The sequence below is a fragment of the Chelonia mydas genome, chromosome 9 (assembly GCF_015237465.2).
Source record: "Chelonia mydas isolate rCheMyd1 chromosome 9, rCheMyd1.pri.v2, whole genome shotgun sequence".
NCBI classification, from domain to species: domain Eukaryota; kingdom Metazoa; phylum Chordata; order Testudines; family Cheloniidae; genus Chelonia; species Chelonia mydas.
In genome coordinates this window covers 89105100-89128410 of record NC_057855.1, presented here as the reverse complement: position 1 = coordinate 89128410, position 23311 = coordinate 89105100, and the positions used below count along the sequence as shown (strand labels likewise).

General features: G+C 40.9%; 1 protein-coding gene and 1 long non-coding RNA gene across 5 annotated transcripts in view; one reads left to right on the top strand and one right to left on the bottom strand.

Moving 5' to 3' along the window:
• IL1RAPL2 (interleukin 1 receptor accessory protein like 2) overlaps window positions 1-23311 on the bottom strand; it is a 544020-nt gene that overhangs the window by 222270 nt on the left and 298439 nt on the right. For all 4 annotated transcript variants that reach the window (XM_037909234.2, XM_043522683.1, XM_043522684.1 and 1 more), the window contains 2 exons: window positions 21027-21213; window positions 14627-14780 (listed from right to left, as the gene is read on the bottom strand). In XM_037909234.2, the coding sequence (XP_037765162.1) occupies window positions 14627-14780; window positions 21027-21213 (341 nt within the window). The remainder of the gene's footprint in view (window positions 1-14626; window positions 14781-21026; window positions 21214-23311) is intronic.
• On the top strand, window positions 519-14746 carry LOC122461728. The gene is made up of 2 exons (XR_006283853.1): window positions 519-725; window positions 14176-14746. It is a non-coding gene; the product is annotated as an uncharacterized LOC122461728 (long non-coding RNA).

Here is a 23311-nt window from a genome sequence, read left to right as displayed (position 1 = left end):
TCAAACTACTGTAAAATGCAATGCATCATTTCCATGAAAATGTAGCAGAGGAAATGCATAGAACAATATCTGCACTCAGTAAAGGCCCTTTTAGGTTTGAGGCTCTCAGCAAAAACCTAATTTGGGTAGGTTCTTCTCTGCCCCTCATATTTACTGATCGGCTGTTTCCATGACCACTTAGGGAGATTAGACTCAGAGAAGTGATATAGTCTTGCCATGGAAGTAGACAATGGCAGTAGCAAGGTACAGTGACTCCAGATACAAAAATGCACATTACATATTTCAGTTGTTCATGCTAAAAAGGAATGAGAAGAAAGAATTTCTCTGCTCCCAAGTGTAGCTTGTAGGATTCTTCCTGGAAGTGTGGAGTTGTTGCAAAATTTTGCTCATTCCTCTGATTCCATTAATTCCCTTTTGATTTTAAAAAAATTTCACTTTGAGACATTTGTTACGGTTGGGGTCACTAGAAAGTCTCATTGCTCCTCTCTCTTTCTTCTCCCCGCCTGCAACAGTCATAGGTTCTAACAGATCAGTTTTCTAGGCCTGAAAATTGGTAAACAGCCCTTATCACAAAGAAAACCCAGCATGTTATTCTGCAATAGTAGCCTGAAACACTCCAGTAGTACTGCACTATTACCGTGGTGAATTGAACCATGCCAGAGAGAGAAGGAAAGAAACAGAGCAAGAGACCATGCATTCAAGAAGAGGCCATGAGACACTGAACAGTAAGTAACTGTAGAACTTTTAGTAGCTTAATATCAATTCAATCTGCCTGGTGAGATTTAATGAAGATCTTGAAATGTTTACTCTGATTGCAGCTAGCCAACTTCATAAGCACCAGGATTTTCTTAATAGATACATCTGAATTTTTGAAGATATTAATGATATGGACATATTAGCGACCAACTCCTGGATCCTTGCAGAAGCAACACTGCCATTGAAATCACGGGAAATCCAATTGAAATCTTTGGCAGTTTTGCCTGAGTACGGACACAGGATTTGTCCTCATGCTAGTAGCCAAGGCAAATGGGGTACACGTGACCATTATATACTTGGGCAAAAAACATTTTGGACGGTAGCTTTGCAGTCCATATTATTGATGAAAGAGGGAGTTAGGGCATGGGGAGAAAAATAGCTTGTTCGGTAAAAAATTGGTTATAAAGGGGAAATTGCCAATCTGTTCTCACTGCACTCCTACAGCTCCCAGTGAAGTTAGTGAGGGCGAATCTTAGGCCTCTGGCTGTAAATAGAAGATTCCTTGCCAAGAAAGTAAAATAGATGAAGCACTCACTTGGGATGAGACCGAGGACATGCATTCCATTCCGCACGTTAAGAGTGAGTGTTAAATGCTGAGTATGAATTGAAAATTTTCCAAGGCAGGGGAGAAGGGTGAAAGCTGTTCAAAGGGAAGGGAAGAAGATGTTCTGGGGTATCCTTGCCTGGGGGCATTTTTGATACCATGTATGATTTGATATATTCAGATACATTCCTAAAGGAGAAAAGTATTCTTTAAAAGGAGAGACAGAAATAAAAAGTTATCCCTGGAAGGGATGGTCTAGCAGCTGTTTCCAGGGATGGGGAATAAACTCCACATGCAGAGAATTCTTCCCGTTCCTGTCAACGCTTACAGTGCAAATATGTAACACTCAAAATCGGGAAGGACAATGCAAACCCTGTCTCACCCCTTCACAGAGTTCTTACCTTAAAATTTGCGATCTGTCTTATCAGGGAAATTTACTAGTAGTTTTAAGGTTTGTTTGAAATATTTTCTGCCTTAACCATGACAACAAACAGCCTGACTCATGTTTGAAATAATAAGATTAACTTAAAGTGCAGAGGCTAATGGCTCCCAACAGTTCTCACTGGCAAAGATCACAGCAGGAAAACAATGCAGGGCACTTATCAGCTCCCAGGAATTAGGTGAAATTATTAGAGCTGGTCAAAAACTGGAATTTTTGTTCCCATGGGAAAATCTGACATTTCAAAATAGGTTTTTGTTCTGAATCAGCTCAAAGTTTCCTATGAAACGAAAATTCTGAAATTTTTCTATTAAAAACAATTGAAACATTTAATCATGTTGAAACATAATACAAATTTAAAAGAATATATATTATTAGAAGCAAGGGGAAAACGAAGAACAGGGTCAGTCCGTTACTCAGTGAGGGAGCAAAGATAATAACAGAAAATGTAGAAATGGCAGAAGTGCTAAGTGACTGTTTTTGTTTCAGTTTTCACCAAAAAGGTTAGTAGCAACTGGACGTCTAACATGGTGAATGCTAGTGAAAATGAGGTAGGATCTGAGGCTAAAAAAGGGAAAGAACAAGATAAAAATTACTTAAACAAGTTAAATGTCTTCAAGTCACCAGGGCTTGATGCAATGCATCCTAAAATACACAAGGAGCTGACTGAGGAGATCTCTGAGCCATTATCAGTTATCTCTGAAAACTCATGGAAGATGGGAGAGATTCCAGAGGATTGGAAGAAGGCAAATATAGTGCCCATCTATAAAAAGGGCAATAAGAACAACCCGGGGAATTATAGACCAGTCAGCTTAACCTCAGTACCCAGAAAGATAGTGGAGCAATCAACTTGCAAATACCTAGAAGATAGTAAGGTGGTAAATAACTATCAACATGGATTTGTCAAGGACAAATCATGTCAAACCAACCTAATACCTTTCATTGACAGGATAACAAGCCTTGTGGATAGGGGGAAGCAGTAGATGTGATATATCTTGACATTAGTAAGGCTTTTGATACTGTCTTGCATGACCTCACAAACAAACTAGGGAAATATAGCCAAGATGGAGCTACTATAAGGTGGGTGCATAGTTGGTTGGAAAACCGTTCCCAGAGAGTAGTTATCAGTGGTTCACAATCAAGCTGGAAGGGCATATCAAGTGGGGTCCTGCAGCGATCTGTCCTGGGTCTGGTTCTGTTCAATATCATCATCAGTGATTTAAATACTGGCACAGAGAGTACACTTATAAAGTTTGCAAATGAAACCAAGCTGGGAGGCTTTGCAAGTGCTTTGGAGGCTAGGACTAAAATTCAATATGAACTGGACAAACTGGAGAAACAGTATGAAGTAAATAGGATGAAATTCAATAAGGACAAATGCAAAGTACTCCACGTAGGAAAGTACAATCAGTTGCACACGTATAAAATGGGAAATGACTGCCTTGGAAGGAGTACTGCAGAAAGGGATCTGGGGGTTATAGCGGAATACAAGCTAAATATGAGCCAACAGGGTAATGCTGTTGCAAAAAAAAGCAAACATCCTTCTGGGATGTATTAGCAGGAGTGTTGTAAGCAAGACACGAGAACTAATTCTTCCACTCTGCGCTGATTAGGCCTCAGTTGGAATATTGTGTCCAGTTCTGGGCACCGCATTTCAGGAAAGATGTGGACAAATTGGAGAAAGTCCAGAGGAGAGCAACAAAAATAATTAAAAGTCTAGAAAACATGACCTATAAAGAAAGATAGAAAAAATTGGTTTTGTTTAGTCTGAAGAGAAGAGAAGACAGGGCCGGGGGGAGGACATGATAAGAGGGTTCAAGTACATAAAAAATAGCTACAAGGCGGAGGGTGAAAAATTGTTCTTCTTAACCTCTGAGGATAGGACAAGAGACAATGGGCTTATATTGCAGCAAGGAAGGTTTAGGTTAGACATTAGGGAAAAACTTCCTGTCAGGGTAGTTAAGCACTGGAACAAATTGCTGAGGGAGGTTGTGGAATCTCTGTCATTGGAGGTTTTTAAGAACGGGTTAAACAAACTCCTGTCAGGAATGGTTTAGTTATTACTTAGTCCTGCCTTGAGAGCAGGAGACTGGACTAGGTGACCTGTTGAGGTCCCTTCCAGTCCTACACTTTTATGATTTTATATTTAACATCTACACAGACTAAAATTAGTATTTAATATATTGAAGTCAAAATGATATTAATCAAAACAATAGTTGAAATTAAATGAGTTGACATTATCAACATGAAATGAGAAAGTCAAAACAATTAATTTTTATTTTTTCCCCACAAAAAAAAATTTCATAGAAATTGACATGTTCCCATGAAATGTTTTAATTTGGACAAAAATGCATTTTTAAATGGAAAATTTTCTTCAAATAACTTTCAGCCAGCTCTAATGATTATGTTATATGTCGATTCTCTTTTCCGTGGTAGCTTTCAACTGGGTTTCATGGGATTTGGGAACGTCCTTTTATAAGTTTAGTTTGAGAAAGAGAAGGAAGAGAGTGGAGAGACAGTCTATGAAAGGTATCATTTGGTAAACTAGCAGTTCTCAGTATTATTATATTATTTCTAGTAGCACCCACAATATGGTAGGTGCTTCCAAATGAAAAAGGTAGACATCAAGGTTGCTAAGTAATTATGTCCTATTCTGCCAATGACAGATTATCTGGATGATGTAATGCTTACAACTTGATCTGCGTCATGGGGAACTTTGGAAGTGGAGTTTCTGTGATTCCACCAAAGTGACTGGTAACCTCTCTGGCTTGTGCAGATTAAAAAAAAAACCCCAAAACAAAATGAACAAACAAACCAACCAACCTTTTCAGCAAAGCCTGAAGGAAGAAACGTGCCAGATCAGTGATGGTGCTTCCAGACAAGGCTTTATCAGATCTTTTCATTTCCATACCAGATTGGAAGCACAGAAGAGACAAATTGTGCATGACTAGAGGATAAGTCTGTCACATTCTGGGGTGCAATCCAGGCTAGTGAGGGGCTGTCTCACCACTGGCCCTGTAACCGTGGGTGCGTGAAATGCTTTGCTGCTAAGGCTCACAGCCTGGATACCAGCAGCCAGCAGACAAGTAGGCAGGTCATCCCTGAGCATCTGTGTGCTGTACATTCCTGGATCAGCAGCTCTGACTCCAGCTGCCCGCCTACAGGACAATGGTCTCACTCTGGCTTACACCAGCCTCGGTTACTCCTAGCTTGATGGTCCCAACACACTCCCAGTCCTCAATTTTCCCAAAACCATCTGCTCTGAAGCGTCCAGCCCTTTTCTGGACCGCCCAGAGAAATTATAAGCTTTGTTTGCACCTTTAAAGAGACAAAAGGCTCATTACAGCTTATTAACTTAACTGGAGTAAATACACCCTTCCCTGCAGACACTGAGTTGGTTTATAGTAAAATAAAACACATGTATTAACAACAGGACATAGGTTAAGTGATCCAAAGTAAAAGAAATAAAAATAGAAATGTCTACAAGCAAATAAAGTGGAAAACATGCATCTAAAAAGTCTAAAACTTAATCTAGCAAGGTATAGGCTTTGTTCAAGATGGTTTCTCTCACCAGTCATTCTTCTTCCCAGCCCTGGCTGACTTTCCCTCAGTCAGGACGTTCCACAGAAGCACAAGGTGCTGACTTCCCTTGTCCTCCTAGGTGAAAGATCTTTGCCTAAGCAGGTTTCTCACCTGCATTCAGTTCCCAGAGACTTCAACCCCTCCTTGATTAAAGGACCCATCTTTCTAAGCCTGCGGGAGCTCTGGCCTTTTGTGACCCTCTAAGTGATGGATGCCAAAATGGCCCTCTGTCTCCGCTTCCTCTCTCTCAACGTTCAGTGACCTTGTTTCAAGAGGCTGGATGACCTCATGCTGTTCTTCCCTCCCTGTGGTCTTCCTATCTCCCTGTTGATTTGAATGTAAATGGGGCGTCTGCTGTTTTTGGGCACAACTTTGTATAATTTCATTGGTGACAGGTACAGAGCTGCCTTTCCTCCTGCCTGGGTAAAACCTGTTTGTCCCTTTGTTTGGTCAAAGACTATGAAGCATAATATCAATGAATATCCATAATTCCTTATATAGTGTTAATACATACGTTTCACAATTATATTAATCACCAGTGTGTCACAGGGTTACATAAAACATCTCACTCGTTACATGTTGTATACAATATAACTGTATTATATATCAGTTGATTCAATTGCTTATCTCTCAAAGTTCCGATCCCCTGTCTTTATAGCGCAGATAAAGTTTCTCTTCCCTGCTGGGATGTAGATGCCAAGGTGTCTCCTCCCCCGCTTATTAGCTTGATAGCTTTGCTTATCTAATATGTAAATAGCCCTTAATTGTCTCTGCCTGATGACCGGGCTGATCAGACAAACAAATACACATTCCTTTGACTAAGGCAGACCTGTTTACCAAGGCCCCCTAACATGCCTGCTTTAAACACATTTTAGTCATAATTCCAGCACATATCTATAACTTTTAATATACCCCGTACTTACCTCACACAAGAATACCCAAGAAAACCCTGTACATACCTCACACAAGAATATTAATGATCAGTGAGTTATTAGATTTCCAGTGATATCTCACTTGTTACCGTGTCGATACAGATTATGACAACAGTGCAGTAGGTGTCGTGAGGATGTCAGGCCTGACAAGAGCTGCTGAGACAGAGTAAGGAACTACAAACGGGCCTCCATGTCACAGAGTCCTCAGCATCAGAACAGGCCAATGGGAGACAAGGGAAGAGGGGAAGATACAGGGCTGTTCTCTGGTAGATAGTAGAATTGCGGAGGTGGTTTGGGACCCGACCAGTAAGCCACATAACAATTATTGTTACATAGAAGGAATGTTACCCACATTTCTTTCTGCATCATACACAGTAAACTGCTTTTGCAGCTCTGTCACATCCTGTGACCCTCTGACACAACAGCAGGTGTCATTTAAACACTAAGAAACGTAATGAGATTTAAAACAATTTAAGCAAAAAACCACGAGCGAACAGTGAATTCAGGCAGAATCATTTCATTCATGTGGAATAATTTGTCATGCAAATTAGTCAAAGCAAATATTGTTGGGGAAATGGCTTTTGGAAACAACTAGCATTTTAAAGGGGGATAAAAAGAGTCTGATGGAGACAGACCTGGGGTTAAAATAAACTCAGAGGAAAAGCTGGTTGGGCAAAGTGGTCTTTTCCTGCCCAGTAATCACTTCTGTCGTGATAATTGATCACTGGCAGCTTATAAAGACCCTTAAATGGTTGCTTTCTGCTGGCCAGTGGGGAAATAATTCATCAATGCAAGTTCACAAATCATGTATTGGTACAGGGAGGACGTTAGACAACTCAAAATCTCCTCCCTTAACATAGTACTTCATGAGAGAGCCTGCTGCAGACAGAGGTCAGAGACATCTCAGTGAAGATTCAGGCACCACCAAACACAGAAGTGCTGGCTGACCTGCAGGAGAAGTTGATATTCCTCATGATAATAGCACTGTGAGGTGCTATGTCCTTTGCTATGTTACAGTATCGTCTACATGATATATTACTTCCCAAGGGGCGCATGATATATTACTTACCAAGGGCTGTGCATATTTTAACAGCACCAAAAATATATACCTCCTGGTTTTTCAACCTTATTCCAAACATATAACCTCATGAGTAGCTTTTCAACATAGCAGGCTGGCAGGCACACATGGAAAAAGTGGACAAGCTACCGGTAAGTGTTACAGGTATATTTTTAAATTGCACATTGCTATAAAATCAGAGACTGAAGAGGTTCCAGGAAAAAAAGAGAGAAGTTCAGGTTGGCTGAATTTTATTTCAAATATAGTTTATATTAATGTGCTTTTATTACTTGAGTAATGTATTTGAATGTTAATAGATCCATCTGTATTCCAGATGTAATTTTGACATTACTGGGTATCTATCAATTAATCCTAGTGCATTTATTTTATACTATGTGAGCAAATTCTAATTTTATACTCCAATTAAACTTTGGGGGCTTTTGGTAGATCATTAGGTTTTAGAGACTTCAGAGATCAGAAATTTTTATAAATAAGTCATTTACTAATTCCCCTCTGCATCCACAATAAAGCTACCAACAAACAATGCAGGAATGCATAAATATGTCTTGCATATATTCTCAGGGTACTTTATGTGAGCACATTATCAATGGTAAGAGATGATGCTAGAGCAGGGGTGGGCACACTTTTTGGTCCAAGGGCCACATCTGGGTATGGGGTGGGCCATGAATACTCACGAAATTGGAGGTTGGGGTGCGGGAAGGGGTGAGGGCTCTGCCTGGGGGTGCGGGCTCTGGAGTGGGGCCAGAAATGAAGAGTTCAGGGTGTGGGAAGGGGCTCTGGGCTGGCACAGGGGGTTAGCGTGGAGGAGGGGGTGAAGGCTCTGGCTGGGGGTATGGGCTCTGGGGTGGGGCTGGAGGTGAGGGGTTGGGGGTGCAGGAGGGTGCTCCAGGTTGGGATCAAGGGGTTTGGAGGTTGGGAGGGGGATCAGGGCTGGGGTAGGGGGTTGGGGCATGGGAGGGGGCTAGGGGTGCAGGCTCCAGGTGGCACTTACCTCAAGCTGCTCCCAGAAGCAGTGGCATGTGACCCGCTCCAGCTTCTAAACGGAGGTGCAGCCAGGTGGCTCTGCATGCTGCCCCATCCACAGGTGCTGCCCCTGCAGCTCCAAATGGCCGTGGTTCCCAGCCAATGGGAGTTCTGGGGGTCGCACTTGGGGCAAGGGCAGCGTGCAGAGCCCCCTGGCTGCCCCTATGCATAGGAGCCAGATTAGGGATATGCCACTGCTTCCGGGAGCCTCACGGAGCCACGGCACATGCGGAGAGGGGGCAAGCCCCTGGTTGGATTGCCAGAGCAGGGCAAGCTTTGGACCCTGCTCCCTGGTGGGAGCTCAAGGGCTGGCTTAAAATGTCTGAGGGGCCGGATGTGGCCCCCGGGAGGTAGTTTGCCCACCCCTGTGCTAGAGAGACCTTGGGCCAAATTGAATTCAGTGGAACTTCTTCCATGAATAAGGGTAGCAATATTTGGTCCTGCTCCATTTGAAGAATATAATGAAACTAAGGAGAATTAATGATGGAAATAGCTGAGGTTTGCGGACAAATTACTATTATTAAAACCGATGCACATGGAAACACAGAGATTTATGTACTGCTAATTGGAGTTGTGTGTTTACAACAAGGGAACATAACTCAATATTAAGTCCTTCTAATTACATAGTGTCAAAAATATTTTTTGGAATGCATTCTAGGTTGTAGGTGTTTTTTCCCCCCCAACAGTCCTGCAAAGAGCTAAAAACCTCGGACATGTTTTATCATCCTAATTGCCCTCTCCTAGGACTTTGCCAATTTGTCAATACCCTTCCTATAAGATGACTTCCATAAATTGTGTGCCATGCTCCAGCTATGGTCTCACTAGCCCTTTCTGCAATGCCATTATGACCTATTTTGATTTGTGCTCTGTTTTTCTATTAATATATCTGAGATTCCATTTGCTTTCTCAACTGCATCGAGCCATTGCAGTGATGGCTTTCAGCCTCGGTCCATCATTGCTTCAGTGCCTTTTCCTTACTAATATCTTGTAGCAGGTGATCTTGTATGACTGGTTTATGACTAGAGCTATCCACAGGGAAGTAACCAGTGAGTAAAACACCCCTTCTACTCCTAGATGAGCTACTCAGACCTTGAGTCTGGCCCCAGAGGAGTAGGTAAGGACAGGAGTAAGAAGGAACAGTTCCTGAGCTCCCTTGAGCTGAGGGAGTGCATTGGGGGACAGGACGTGTGGGTGTAAGTGGGGGTTCTTTCACTTTTCTCCCTTTCCCCCTTGCTCAGTGGTTTTTCATGTAATCACATCTTAAATATTATTGCTGCAGTAGCCTCTATACCCTGATTATCCTTTCTTAGTGCACACACAACATTAAAATACTGCTACTGGCTCTTTTAATTTTGCCTACCTTTTCTATGACACAGGATCTTTCCTTCCTGGTACCTCCTCTGCTTGTAGTTACTCTGATGTCAGTTTCTACCATTTTGGGTGCTCACAGTACATCTGCATATGAATGCTATTGTTTATTTCATATTTTTATTACAGTACCGCCAAGAGGAAAATTTCTTATGTTTCTATACCAAGGACCAGAGATCCATTGTGCTAGGTGCTATGCAAAGCCAGAACTGGTCGGGAATTTTTTGTTGGAAAATGGTGATTTGTCATAGTTGAAACTTATCACAAGAAAGGGTCAGTTTCAACTAAACTTTCCTTAGGAAGGTTTCTCAGGTCCAGGATAGAATTTCTGGTCAAAACCAGAGAGAGAGAGACTGTTACACTCTAATGCACTCCAGAACAGCAATCCCAACCCAGTCATCACAGAGGCCCACCTCAAAACAGCCAAAAGCCCAGGTGAGTGCCTTCATCACTGGAATGTGAGAGACCCAGGTCCCTACTCCGCCTGAATTACAACAGAAGCTCTCAGTTTTTTTCCAAAAAAGTTTTGAAAAAGGTTTCTCCTTTGTCCCGATGCAGAATGGAAACATTTTTGAAATCCTGAAAATTTCAGTGGGACAGGGAAACAGTTTCCCATTCAGCTCTAAGGAAAACACATGTTGTGCCCAGGTCTAACACAAACATGTAAAGACAAGAGAACTTGAGAACTTGTAATCTAAGATACCAACCAGCCTCCAAGAAAAAACTGATATTTTTATTCAGCATGGATGATCCAGTTCAGAAAAGATAAAACCCAACAAGATCCCTCATCCACAGCTAGAGGTGTCCCTACTGTTGGTTCTCCATGGGCCACAATCAGATGACCTTTTTCGTTCCATTGCTGATGTTAGCATCACAGATGTTAGCTGAGACACAAAATGCCTCTGTCTATTTTCTTCTGGCCAGTAAGCTGCAGCTGTTTATCTTTCACTTGTCACGGTTATCTACGCCTTGATCATTTCCTGGATGTATTCTCAAAATACCCTCTACTGGGAGCTGTTCCTGAAGATTATTTGGACATCTCAGCTAACACAGACTGTAGCCACCTGCTTGTTAAGTGTAGCAACCTGGTAATGAAATAGTGCAATATTCTTTTGCTATTCTCAGGCAGAGCAACACAAGGGAGGATCAGAAATCTCAGCAATATCTGTCCTCAGAAGATTACTTGAGCAATTTTTGGAATAAAGAGGTTTGAATAAATGTTCATAAAGCAAGCCTCTTTGAACTTCTGGATGCCTCTAAACTTTTAGGTACATAGCTTTTAACCTATACACAGTAAGGGCTACCTGTTCTCATTCTCAGTACTGACTGAATAACCAGAGGAAGGTGGGCATTACTGCATCAAATATGGCCTCCAGGGCCTACTGTCTTCTGTGTTTGCTACACGCACCACTATTTCCTCACCAAGGTCGGTCTGCGCTCTGCATACTGCCTGCCTGTCATAGAAATGTCCATGGCTATAAACAGGGAAGATGTAAATAAAAATAACTACAACAGTCACTAAAGTAAACAACACTTTCAGCTGCAGATGAGCAGATGTACAGGATAACAGAATCGAAGTTAAGCCACTTCTCTCTGCACAGCACTACAGCTCCTCTTGCATAAGGGAGCCCAGGTGTTGCCTATTTTAATGTCAGGCTAACCCTTTACTCTAATAAAAAATTCCAGATTACCATGTCCTCCAGGTTAGGCCACCAGAGTCTTACAGTTCTGAATCTGTATGGTCAAAAAAGCCTGTGTGCCTGTGATTTCAAAATGCCAGCTCAGGCATGTTGAGAAGCAGCAGAAGTAACATCAGCATTAGAAACACCCCGCAGAGGAAAAAGCATTTGAAAGCAGTAGGTAAGATTTTTCTTTCTCCACGTCTCCAGTACACAGCTGCAGTGAAAATTCTCTTAGGGCTTTGCTTCCAACAGCTATTGCTTTTCTAGTTAGCCTTCAGCCGTATTTACTAACTGTAATTTACATGCAGCAGCAGGTCTGTCTGTCAGTCTGAGCTCAGGTTCTGTCCTCGCCACTCATAGCATTGTAAATCTGTTTTGATGGGAACTCAGCTGGATTCCAGAATTCAATTCTAGGAAGTGGGATAACGTTGCCCACTGTGTCAACCAGCAGCAACCTGTTTCCTAAATGCCTGTCTCTTACAGGTCACTGTTGATTACAGATGGCCTTCAGAACAGGCAAAGTGGTAGGAAAGCAGGCTAGAGAACTGGTGGCAAAAGACATGTTCTTGGTCTGATTGAGGCAAATTTCTTATGTTTGTATACCAAGGATTTACTGGAGGTTATTCTTGTCCTTCACTACAACATCTATGAAGTCAGGTCAGAGAACCTGCCCTATCCTCAGAGGCACTGGGGCAGAGGGGCAGCCTGACTGGGCCAGATGGCCTTCTTTCAAAGGGAGAGTTGACTATTTGCTGTTATGAAGAGGTTTCCATTAACTTGGCAGATAAGATTGCCCAGATCCGTGAGAGACTGTCCTGCTCCACTAATATAATGTCAGTCCAGCAGGCAGCAAATGCACTGTCCTTTTTGGATGAGTTGTACCTGGTTTGCTGAAGGAAATTTTAGATTTACTATATGGCCTTCACAGAATTACCTGCAAAATGGACTCTTGTCCTTTATGGTCAGTGAAAAACAGTAGGGAAAGCTGGACTCCATTCATCAGTTTTAGTGGCCATATCACTTAACCATTAGTTAGGTTTCTATTTTGTCTTCGTATTCACTCCAAAATATATTTCACGGGAGGCGCGATATAAATTAACCTATACCTAAATTAGTCACAGAGGAAGAAGGGTTTCTCAGAACGTTTGCCAGTCACATATTTTTCTTCAGTCTCCTGGGACAACACTTATAGCCACACTTCAGCATCTTCCAATTATTGCTTCCCCATGCATCTACTCCCAAGCTTTGGCTTGCTCTGCCTGTAGAATCGGCACTTTGCAGTGCAGTCATGGACACAGACAAATAAACCACTGTCATACTGTTGAAAGATTTTTTCCTATGAATTGATACATAAAATCAGTACATATCTCGATACCTCAAAGCTATTTGCATATAAAATCATGAACTGAAAAGAAGAAAAAACGAGTTTTTGTGCAGCACCAAACCATTACATATCTGGCATCACTGATTTTGCATGTACTGAATTGAAGCCATTGCTATTATTCATCTAGACAGGTTGCCATTCATACAAATTGGGCTGAGCATTTCAAATATAATATTCCATAGAGATGGACCCAGGCCAAAAAAATTCAGATTTTGGTCTCAACCCCACTTAAAATTAGGGTTTGACATTATAGGTAAAGCCCAATATATATTTATAAATTCATGTAAATTGAGATCACTTTTGTTTTGCTGCTATGTTCACAATGCTGACTGCATAGATTATTAAGGAATAATAGGTTGCTTGTTGTAAATTGAGGAGAATATACGAATTGCACATCAAATTTCAAGGATAACAATTCCTTGCTTCTCAAGCGTTCTGCAAGCAGGAATGGTACCATATCCCTTACCTACAATTCTTAATACTTCAGGTCATAAACCCTTTTATCTGAACAAATAATGAGAGCAAATATTACAATAGGTGCAGGGCAAATAAATTAAAACCTAAAGTACTGCAGATACTGCATAATGGGCAGATAATGAACAGCTAACAAGGTCTTGCAGATACTAGAGGGGATGGAGAGAGCTGACAAGTCTGTAAGCTAAAGAACATCCACCATGTGGAATTGATACAGGTGTATTTACCTTTATTAGTCACATTCAGTTAGTATTCTGACTGAAGACCAGCATGCTACCTGGTATAGCAACTGCCTCCAAGGAAGGTCATGTGTTTTCATTTGATAGTTTTTGGTTCAGGTTGGTCAAACTGATGATGGTACAGAGATCTGTCCAGGCGCAAAAACAGACTACAAATAATCATATACTGTGATTTTGACATCCAGTGAAAAAGATTCATTTCAAATAAGGGGCAATGATAACTAATGGGAAATTAATATGTATAAATCATAGTAGCTTCTGAAACTAATAATTTCAACAATGTTATTTTGAAAGCGTGTTAGAAATAGCATCTGGACTAAACGGAGCCTTGTGTAAGCAGGTGCAATTCTACTGATTTTGGCATTGTTTATACCGAGACTGGCTCTGGCTCCATATCCTTCTAAATATTTGCTCGAATGTTATTGTGTGAAGAACTGGAAGAAAACAATGATTTCAGAAGCTTGCTGATGGCAAATTAATAATGACAAGTACATTATCTAAAAAGGGGAAATGGAAAGGATTCAGGAATGAATGGGTATATAATGCAGTCCTACTCTTTCATTCCTGTCCTTACAATCTCTCCTGTGAACACACATGCATGGCATAATAAATGGACACTACTTAGTGAAAGCTTTCTATTATAATATTGCTTTTTAATTTTATTCTCAGAATAGGTGTCCTGAAGTCCTTACTGAAGACCGACCTCCAACAGATAATCTGATGACCAGAAATGAATCAGAAGATAAAAGGCATGGAACAATTGTGTACTCTGAACCATAAAGCAGTTACTTATGCTGACTGTTTCTACTGTCTCTTTCTCTAGGGCAACATCTTAATGACTGCTAATTATTTTATTTGCATTTGCAGCCAATATTCCTCCTATTCACCATTAGAGAAGGGCCCAAGTCACACAGTACAGATCTGGGCCTGAACTCCTCTGAAGTTTTGGGGTGCCTGGATCTAGGTTTTTGTTTTGGCCCTTTTTGTGCCTTTTTATCTTTAAACAACTGGGGCCTGATCTGAATTTCCCATTTAGGGTTGCCTGGGTTCAACCCATACTTCAGTTGCTGAGTGAAGCCATCTTCCCTTCATTTGAGAACTCACGTTATGCAAGAAGTTTCTTACCTGTAACCTTTAACTGAGTTGTTCTTCGTATTAGCTTGCCTTCAAACTTTAGTTCACAAGTATAATTTCCTCCATCTTCTTCCTGGACTTCTTGTATTAAAAGAGTATTTCCTTTCTGAATTACGATGCTTCTCCACATTTTTGGCTTACATTCCTGCACAAAAACATCAGATGCCTAAATTAACCAGCTGGTACGGTAAAGCACCTGTCTGACTGGACAAGTAAACATGTACCTCTCAGTGGAAATACCTTGGCAAAACTGAGGTTTCTTAAAAAAATCAATTTAGTTTTAAGTATGGATATCGGATACAGGATCAGATATGATTTCGAGACAGCATGGAGATTTGAATATTCACAACTTGAAAAACTAGGGTTTATCTGAGTCATTTTTGTTTAAAATTTAACAGACATGTATATAACAAGCTACAGCAATTAATGCTCACTGAACTACATATGCAGTGTTTTAGACATCATCTACCCAGGGCCAAGTAGAAAAAAACCTCTCTACTTTTTCATCATAAACCATTGTCTTAGTTAAAGATACATTAGTATTTTCCTAAATATACATCCTTGTTTGTGTATATATATCCTGTGAAATTTGGCTCCAGGCTGAATCTTAACACATAAGGGCTCAGTGTAGATGTACTTAAAAAACAAGAAGAAAATTTGAAGAAAAAAATCCATGTGGCTGGTGCATTTACAGTGGCACAAAAACTCATGGCAGTTCCTGATTAGGTAGAAGGATGGTCCAGCGGACCCCAGAGTAGGACTCATGAGACTTGGGTTCAAGCCCTGGCTCAGCCCCAGATTTCCTGAGACACTTTCACTTAATCTACCCTTTGCCTCAGTACAACAGCAATAAATGGGGATAGTACCTCCTACCTCACAGGAGGGTTGGGAGGACAAAATCCATTAATGATTAGTAGGTGTTCAAATATGACAGTGATGAGGGCCTGATAAGACCCTAGAAAGGTTGCTTCAAATGCTTTGTTTGCATTGTAACGTGTCAGACCTGTCATTGTTGTAAACATTTGGAAGGATACATTGAGGCCTAAAACAGTGTTTAAACATTATTTTTAATAAAAATCAATGGCCTGAAATTGGATGATGCAGTTCTCACTTCACCTCCTTGGAGGTGTTGATGATCTACAGGTCCCATTGACTTCACCCCTCACCAGTTGTCACTTGGCCGGACTGGGCCGTATGTCCATATTTTTAATTTGTTGTCCTGGTAGGAAGGTTTGTAGTGGTTCTGAAGTCTTTACATCAGGGTCTAGTACTGTATGTGATCCAGTAAATGCTAGGCATCGCAATATCTGGTGCTTGATCCACTTCCAGGCTGAAGTATTGTATCATTCCAGCCAGCTAAATTTGACAGTACTTAGTGGTGTTGATCATTTAATACACCTTGGAATAATCAGTGCTAACATGTGGACATAGTCTGATAAGTGCCTCTATAAAGAGGTGCATCAGGGTGATATGTTTATTCATCTCTCATGGACTTTAATATCCACTCCGCTCAGTCCGCAAACAAAATGATGGGTTGTTTTTGTTCCATGACTTCCAGAGTTGCCAACTCAATCTGAACACCCAGTTCAGTAGCCATGGAGCACACAAAGCAACTCAGGAGGGTGCGAAAAAGTGGCTTTAAGCCACCTTTGTCTACTCTAATTCTGGGCCGGAACCAGTCCCACAGAGTAAGTTAGAGCAGCTTGAGGGCTACTGTAACTTGTGTCATCTACTACTGCACTCAAGGAGCCAATATGCCACCTGGGGATTGCTGGGAGACAGTAAAGTCCGGGCCCCTTCTAGGTCATGAGCCTTACACCAACAGGAGGGAGATGGGATTGAGTAGGAGCCATTATACCAACTCTATGACAATGGACAAACTCCCTGGACTTTGGTGGCCATCCATGCCAGCTTTAGGGCCCTTTATGTCAGCGGTGTGGCAAAAAGCAGCGAGAGGACAGCCCAGGATTTGAGCTAAAATTTGAATCAAGTTATGTTATGGTTTGGCTCTGACAATAATAATAATAAAATACAGTTAACACAGAACAGAGTGACATTGGTGGTGCTTCTTTTCCCCTTGAGAAATCATGACAGTTCCATGTTTTGTGTGTCCCAATTTCCAAATAAAATGTAATCAATACACAAGTAAAAAGGTGGATTATCTAACTTCCAGCCTTACAAACTCATACTAGATACTGAAACCCTCTGCTTTTCAGGCATCATTAATCGCAAAGACTGAGGATGAAATTTTACCTTTAACAGGACAGATCCTGTGCGGTCGAATTGTCCTATCCAAATTTTGCTCCTACTGACACTTAGGCAACCCCATTACATTCTTGGTTGACACTAGTGCAGCTCAGTGGTCTCCAGTGGGGTTGCACAGGTGTGAATTAAATGAAATTCAGCCCTGCTCTTGGAATTTAGTTAATAGTTGATAATGCAGGAAAAGGAACTAAATCCAGCTCCCTATCTACATGCAGAGAACGGCTCTGATGAGCAAGAAAGTGCCATTTTTACATAGATACCTTTCTGAGTTACATTAGATTTTTAGCCCTGTTTAAAGGTGCCCCAAATTTGAACAGACCCTCTGCCCTCGGGTGACAGAACATGAATCTGGTCCAAAGAACATGATCCAGCTCTACCCATCTCTGGTTTAAAAGGACTACAATTCCCAGAATGCACCTGTAAGTGAGTTTCAGTAGGTAACTGCTTTGCATCTTTTCTGTAATGTAGCAGTAAAAGTCCCATGTCTCATAAAAGCTTCCAGGGTAAGATTTTTGTTCTTCTTTTTTGAAAAATACCAGAGCGAACAAGACAAACAAAACAAATCACTTTTCTTTGGCAGGATGTTGCTTCACATATTACGTACTTCTAATAAAGAGGGTCACATCATCCTACTGTAATGATTAATGAGGTAGAGGAAACAATTTATGTGTCTATCCCGGTTGTCTATTCAGAATTGCACTGAGCAGAGAGGTTTGTAACACTCACTTATTAATTATTCAACACTGTTTATCTCCTTGTTTACTTCAAAACATTTCCTATTTTAAAATGATTTACAACTCCCCCAAATTTTAGCTCATTTACATTACTTCTTCCATCTGCTACCCAGCATTTCCAACTCTGAATGGAAAGTTCTGGCTTTTAGTCTGTCCGGATTCATTTTATATGGATTGGTTCACTGTATGGGACTGACACAAGAGCAGAAAGGCGGAAAGTAGGAATCACAAAAATATGCATTTAACCCCCCCCCCCCCGGAAAAAAAAAAAAAAAGTAGTCTTCATATTCTGGAGGAAATTAAACTAGATCCCCTGTCAGACAGATGCTAACTCCCTTTAATAATCAGTCCCCAAGTGTACGATTATTTCTTATTTAAATCAGGTCACATTCTTTTTCTGGTTTGTCTTGATGGGGTAATTTTAACTCTTCCCTTTATTTACACATTTCTCTCACGAGTCTTTGGTCCTCAGAGTCATTTCAATAACTAGGCTGTTCATTATTGTGCTTCTCTCTTCTTCCCTGAAATTTTTAAGTGGTAGCACCTCAACGACTCTGTTTTTGCAGACTCGTACAACTAGTACCTGTCCTTCACCTGTCATTCTAATTGTTTTCATAGCTATTTCTTCAGCACAGTCATAGCAAGGAGGTGGTGGGGAGGCAAGAAGGGGTTAGGGCTCTTCTTTCTAGATACATCTTTTTTTCTCCTCCAGTTTATTTTTCCATGAGAGTAATTCTATTCTTAAGTCTTGTTCATTCAATCATGTCTTGACACCTGCATTTATCTAAAAAAAATCCTTTATTCATGTTGTCAAAACAGTTATTTAGGCCTGATGGTGCTTTGGAAAGAAAGTCACATTGACATTAATAGCGTAATTCTTTAAAACAGGCATTTCATTAGTATAATTTCTGCTATAAATGAAACTTACACTTTTAATAATAATAATTTTGTTAGTATTTTTCCTAGAGAGTTTGGGTGTAGAAATATAGTCATGCTTAATTCTATTAAGGACATGCTCAAATTGCATTAGGTAGCTTGTTACTATTAATGCACCCAATTCTGTAATCCCTCCACATGTAGAACTCCTACTGAAGTCAATGAGAAGTCTGCTCATGGCAAGCTTGTAGCATTGGATCTGCTGTCTCACAGTAGACCAGTGCCCACAAGCCCAAATTCCCTGACCTTCAAGGGACAACAGTCACTGGAAGGTTCCATCATGATCACAAGTTTTTCTGGTGGGAGTTGTGTCCAGCTCTCCTTAAGCAAAGGGAAGGGGAAGAATCCTGGGGGACCACCTTGGCTTTGACTATCATCTTCATATTTTGGAAAACATTCACTGTCCAGGTGTATCATGAGTATGGGCAAAGTATTCAGCACAGTGGCCTTTGCCCTACCTGGATCTAAGGCAGGTGAGAAGGTGATTGATAGCATGTGTGTATCTATATCTCCATAATGACAGGTTTCAGAGTAGCAGCCGAGTTAGTCTGTATTCGCAAAAAGAAAAGGAGTACTTGTGGCACCTTAGAGATTCTGTTGTTAGTCTCTAAGGTGCCAGAAGTACTCCTTTTCTTATATCTCCATAGTGAGTCCAGCCTTGGATGTTAACTGGCTTGATCCTTTCAATCTCTCTCTAAGTCTGAAATCACACACCCTCTTTAGAAACTTCAGGTCAGGCCCTCAGGTGATATAAGTCACCACAATTCTATTGACTTCAGTGGAGATGCAGAGTGTGTAGAGATTATGGGCTAAATTCTATAAGCTCTTTGGAGCAGGGGCTATCTTTCTGTTATGTGCTTGTACAACGTTTAGCACAACGGGCACCTGGTCTATGACTGGAGCTCCTAGGTGCTGCCGTAGTACAAATAATAAATAGGAATAAAAATATTCTGAAATCAAAGGGATGTAGCAGAGACACAAGTCTTCTCTAGAATCTGGCCCTCAACCTTTCTTTAGACTAGACTGAGAAAAGAGAATGTCTATGCCAGCTAGTGCCATAATTCTCTTTGGAGTGTTTTTCAAAAACTTCTGCCACAAATGGGTTTGAAGGCATAACCTGCCCTACATATATCACGCATAATACGACATTAACATTGGAATCCCCAGTGACTGAACCCTTCTGACTTTTTTTAGGTCTGTTACAGATGATGTATGTGGGGTCTAAGAAGTGAAGATCCTGCCATCCAATCTGCATTTGTTAGCACACTTATTAAAGGACACTTATCATTAAGTATGAATAAGGAGGACGACGGAGGTGGTTATTTCAGTAATGTCTCTTTTTCTTAGCAAAGCAGACTAAAAGTCCATTTTGATTGTCTTGTGGCTGCACTGTTATCTTCAAAATACAATATCAGTTCTGGTCAATTTAATCATTGTGACAACTCAGTCAGCTGTCAGACCGAAAGCCGGTGCTATATAATCTATGTGTTGGACACAGAAGACATGTACATGTGTGAAAAGAAAATAAATGAAAGTTCTGTTCCCATTTCTGGCCAGTACAATTCCTTACTGATTTTGGTTTGCACTTTTCTTGCATTCATTTTCCTGGAGTGTTTTAAGAGTAACTGCTGAGGATTATGTCTGTCAGATAATTTCTGCAATGTGAACTTACACAATGATAATGCCTTATTCAGCCTTTTGGTATTCAGCAGGTATATGGGTAGGACATGAGACTTCTGCCCATACACTTTCTTTTCTGTACAATTTCATACTTTACTAAATATGCATATTTCATATTTCAGCTCTAAACATATCTGCCCATATAACGGGGGGGGGGGGGGGGAGCTTTCATGGCTTTTATATGAGTTACAGTACATGTTTTGTCAGTGTGAATTGGAATATCCAAGGCTTAGTAAAAATGAAAATAGAGTGACAACTTTTTTGTAATTGTTATTTTCTGATGCACCTGTGCATCTGGCAAGTCAAAACTCAGCGCATCTCAAAATGTATTATGTATACACAGAGCACACACACACTCTATATGGTGGTGCTGATGGCATGTAAAACAGTGTTGCCTCCAGCTCGGTTGATTGCAATATTCAGAAATGGCAGAGTTCCTCCAGTGCAGAAGCTGTGGTGGGGGTGGGGGGGGCGGGTGGGGGAGGCTGTGGAACATCTGAGCTGGTATTCCAGTTATTAGAGCAGGGTTTTTTTAAGTTCCTAAAATAGGGAAGACCCTTCACAGATATGGAGCTGCTGTCGGTCACTGGCCAGGCTGGATAATTTTGCACCAATAAAGATAAATCCTGTGCACCAGAACTGTTAGGCTTTGGTTGGTCCTTCAGAGCAGTCACTCATCACTTGACGCACAAAAAGTTCACAACTGGATGCAAGACTGAAAACAAAGAAAGTAATGGTATACATTCAACAAAATGCTAATTAGATAGCCATGTTACCTTGTACCATACTACTTCTGGCTCTTGATTTGATCTTTTATAATCCTCAATATCAGGGCAGGAGATTATTTTTCTTTTCGTGACTTCTGATTTTTCCAAATATCGGATCTGGCTGTTGTAGCAAAGCCCAGATTCATTCTCAGCCACTGTCAAGGACATTGACACCTTCATGCAATAGGTGGAGTTTCTGCAAGAACAGAGAAGAGTTTTACACTGATAGCTTAGTTTTTACCACGTCTGTTTCAAAAGTATCGGCTTTGTCATCAAGATCTCACCTTCATGATTCAGGAACACACTCAAATAAGTCACTGTAATGTTATGCAATTCAGGTGTTAAGAAAATATTAAAGAGATGCAAATTAAATATGAAGCATCACACAGAACTTACATTCGCCAAGGCAATTTCTTTTATCGAGCTCAGTGGCATAATTGTAGTGATCCTCATTACCAGATAAGAGAAGAATGTTCAACTCCCAGAACTGGTTTCAGCTCCCCAGCAGGAGTTACTGTGCTAGTAACTAGAGGAAGGGGAGTATATGTAGGTAGTATAATTGTTCAGAGATCTGAGAGGCACTGAAGACCATGAAAAGAAGTCCCATCCCACTTGAACTCCTTCAATGGTAAGGGTGCAGGGCCTCAAGGTTTGGAGCAAAAGAATTTATATGTATTATCTGCAAGCACCTCTCCAATGAAGGCCAGCACAGCCTCAAAAGTGGGTGGAGGAGGCATAACCAGGCAACTGAGGGACATGCTAATCAGCACACCCACTTTCAGGCAGCTTTCACTGGCACATCTCCTATAGATCCCAGAGACACCACCTCCCTTCCCGTCAGGGTGACTCCAACCTAGAGTACACTGGGATGCAATTTGCTCTCCTCTGAGTCAGTGGTACTAAATCATGCATAAAATGCAGGAATAATTCCTTCCACTGAAGGAATGATTGGTGAAAGTCTATGGCAAGAGGTCAGACCGGACAGAGATAGTGGTCCCTTCTGGCATTAAATCTATGATCCTACAATTATAATTTCCAAAAAACCAGAGAGGGTGAAGTCCAGGAAAGTGTGCATGAGTGAAATCCAACTGTTCTTGTTTTTCTTGCTGTCAGTCCAGAATAAATGTTAATGACCAAGCTACATGCTTCCTGAATATGAAAATGAGGTTAAAATGGAAATGCTTATAGACTCACAACTTTAACAGAGTTATCAGCTACCACAATAACAACTCACGCTGATATTTATCACGGTGTTACCGTCAAGCATTTACAGTTTGTGCAAGAGTGGTGCAACTCAGACTGTCAGATTCTGGTTTTCATTAGAAGGGATGGGAAACACAGTCCTTTAAGAACAGACTACAAATTACGACAGACATTTATAATGAGGGCTCTGTTTCCCATCATGCATCACTTTGTCACTTTAAGTTTTCCGGAATCAAAGAGGTCTGGAGTAAGACTGATACACTGCCTGGCTACAATATCATGGGGAGTGCTGGAGAGTTCCCGCTGAAGAAATTACCGCTTTGCTTCAGTATTCTTCTGCGGCGACTGTGTTTCAGATTGTTTTACCTGGTACAAAATAGAGGGCAGCACTGCAAATACATTTTGCCCCATTCTCCTGGAAAATGATCAATGACCACATGGTCAAACCTCTGACACTGACATCAAGAGGATGAATCCTCAAATTAGACTTATGAGGCGTTTCAACTGAAAAAGACAAATACCAGTTTATCCCATTGCAAATCTTTTGTTGCACATCATTATGGTAATAAAACGTCACGTGGAATAGCACGTGTGGAGCCTGCAGCTAGAAATATACTAAAGACGTGTCACTGCGTTTTCCCTCTGACAGAGGCTTTTTAATTTTTGTTGTTGTTTTATTTAATCTAAAGTATAGTTATCAGAGCTGAAAAATAAACATTTTGGGAGGGGTTTTGAAAAGTCCCTGTGCAACTTAACAATAAAAATCAATTTTCTCCTAAAACATGTCTGTGTTTTTGAAAATTTCACCCTTTGTTCCTTGCATGGGGGAAAAATAATTATTTAAAGCTGAAGTTTGAAGCATATTTTGACGGAGCACTAAAACCCACACAACAGCAGTGCATGTACTTTACCACTGATGCATGTATATAATTAGCAGCATTAAGCAATTGGTAATTATTAACTTACCTGGATGATTACACATATTCTTGATTACAAGACAGGTCACATACCCAGTAGAAATTATCAAGGCTCGTAAAGATAATGACTTTGGGGTTGTTATTCATTATTTGATATAATTTAATAGTGCTATA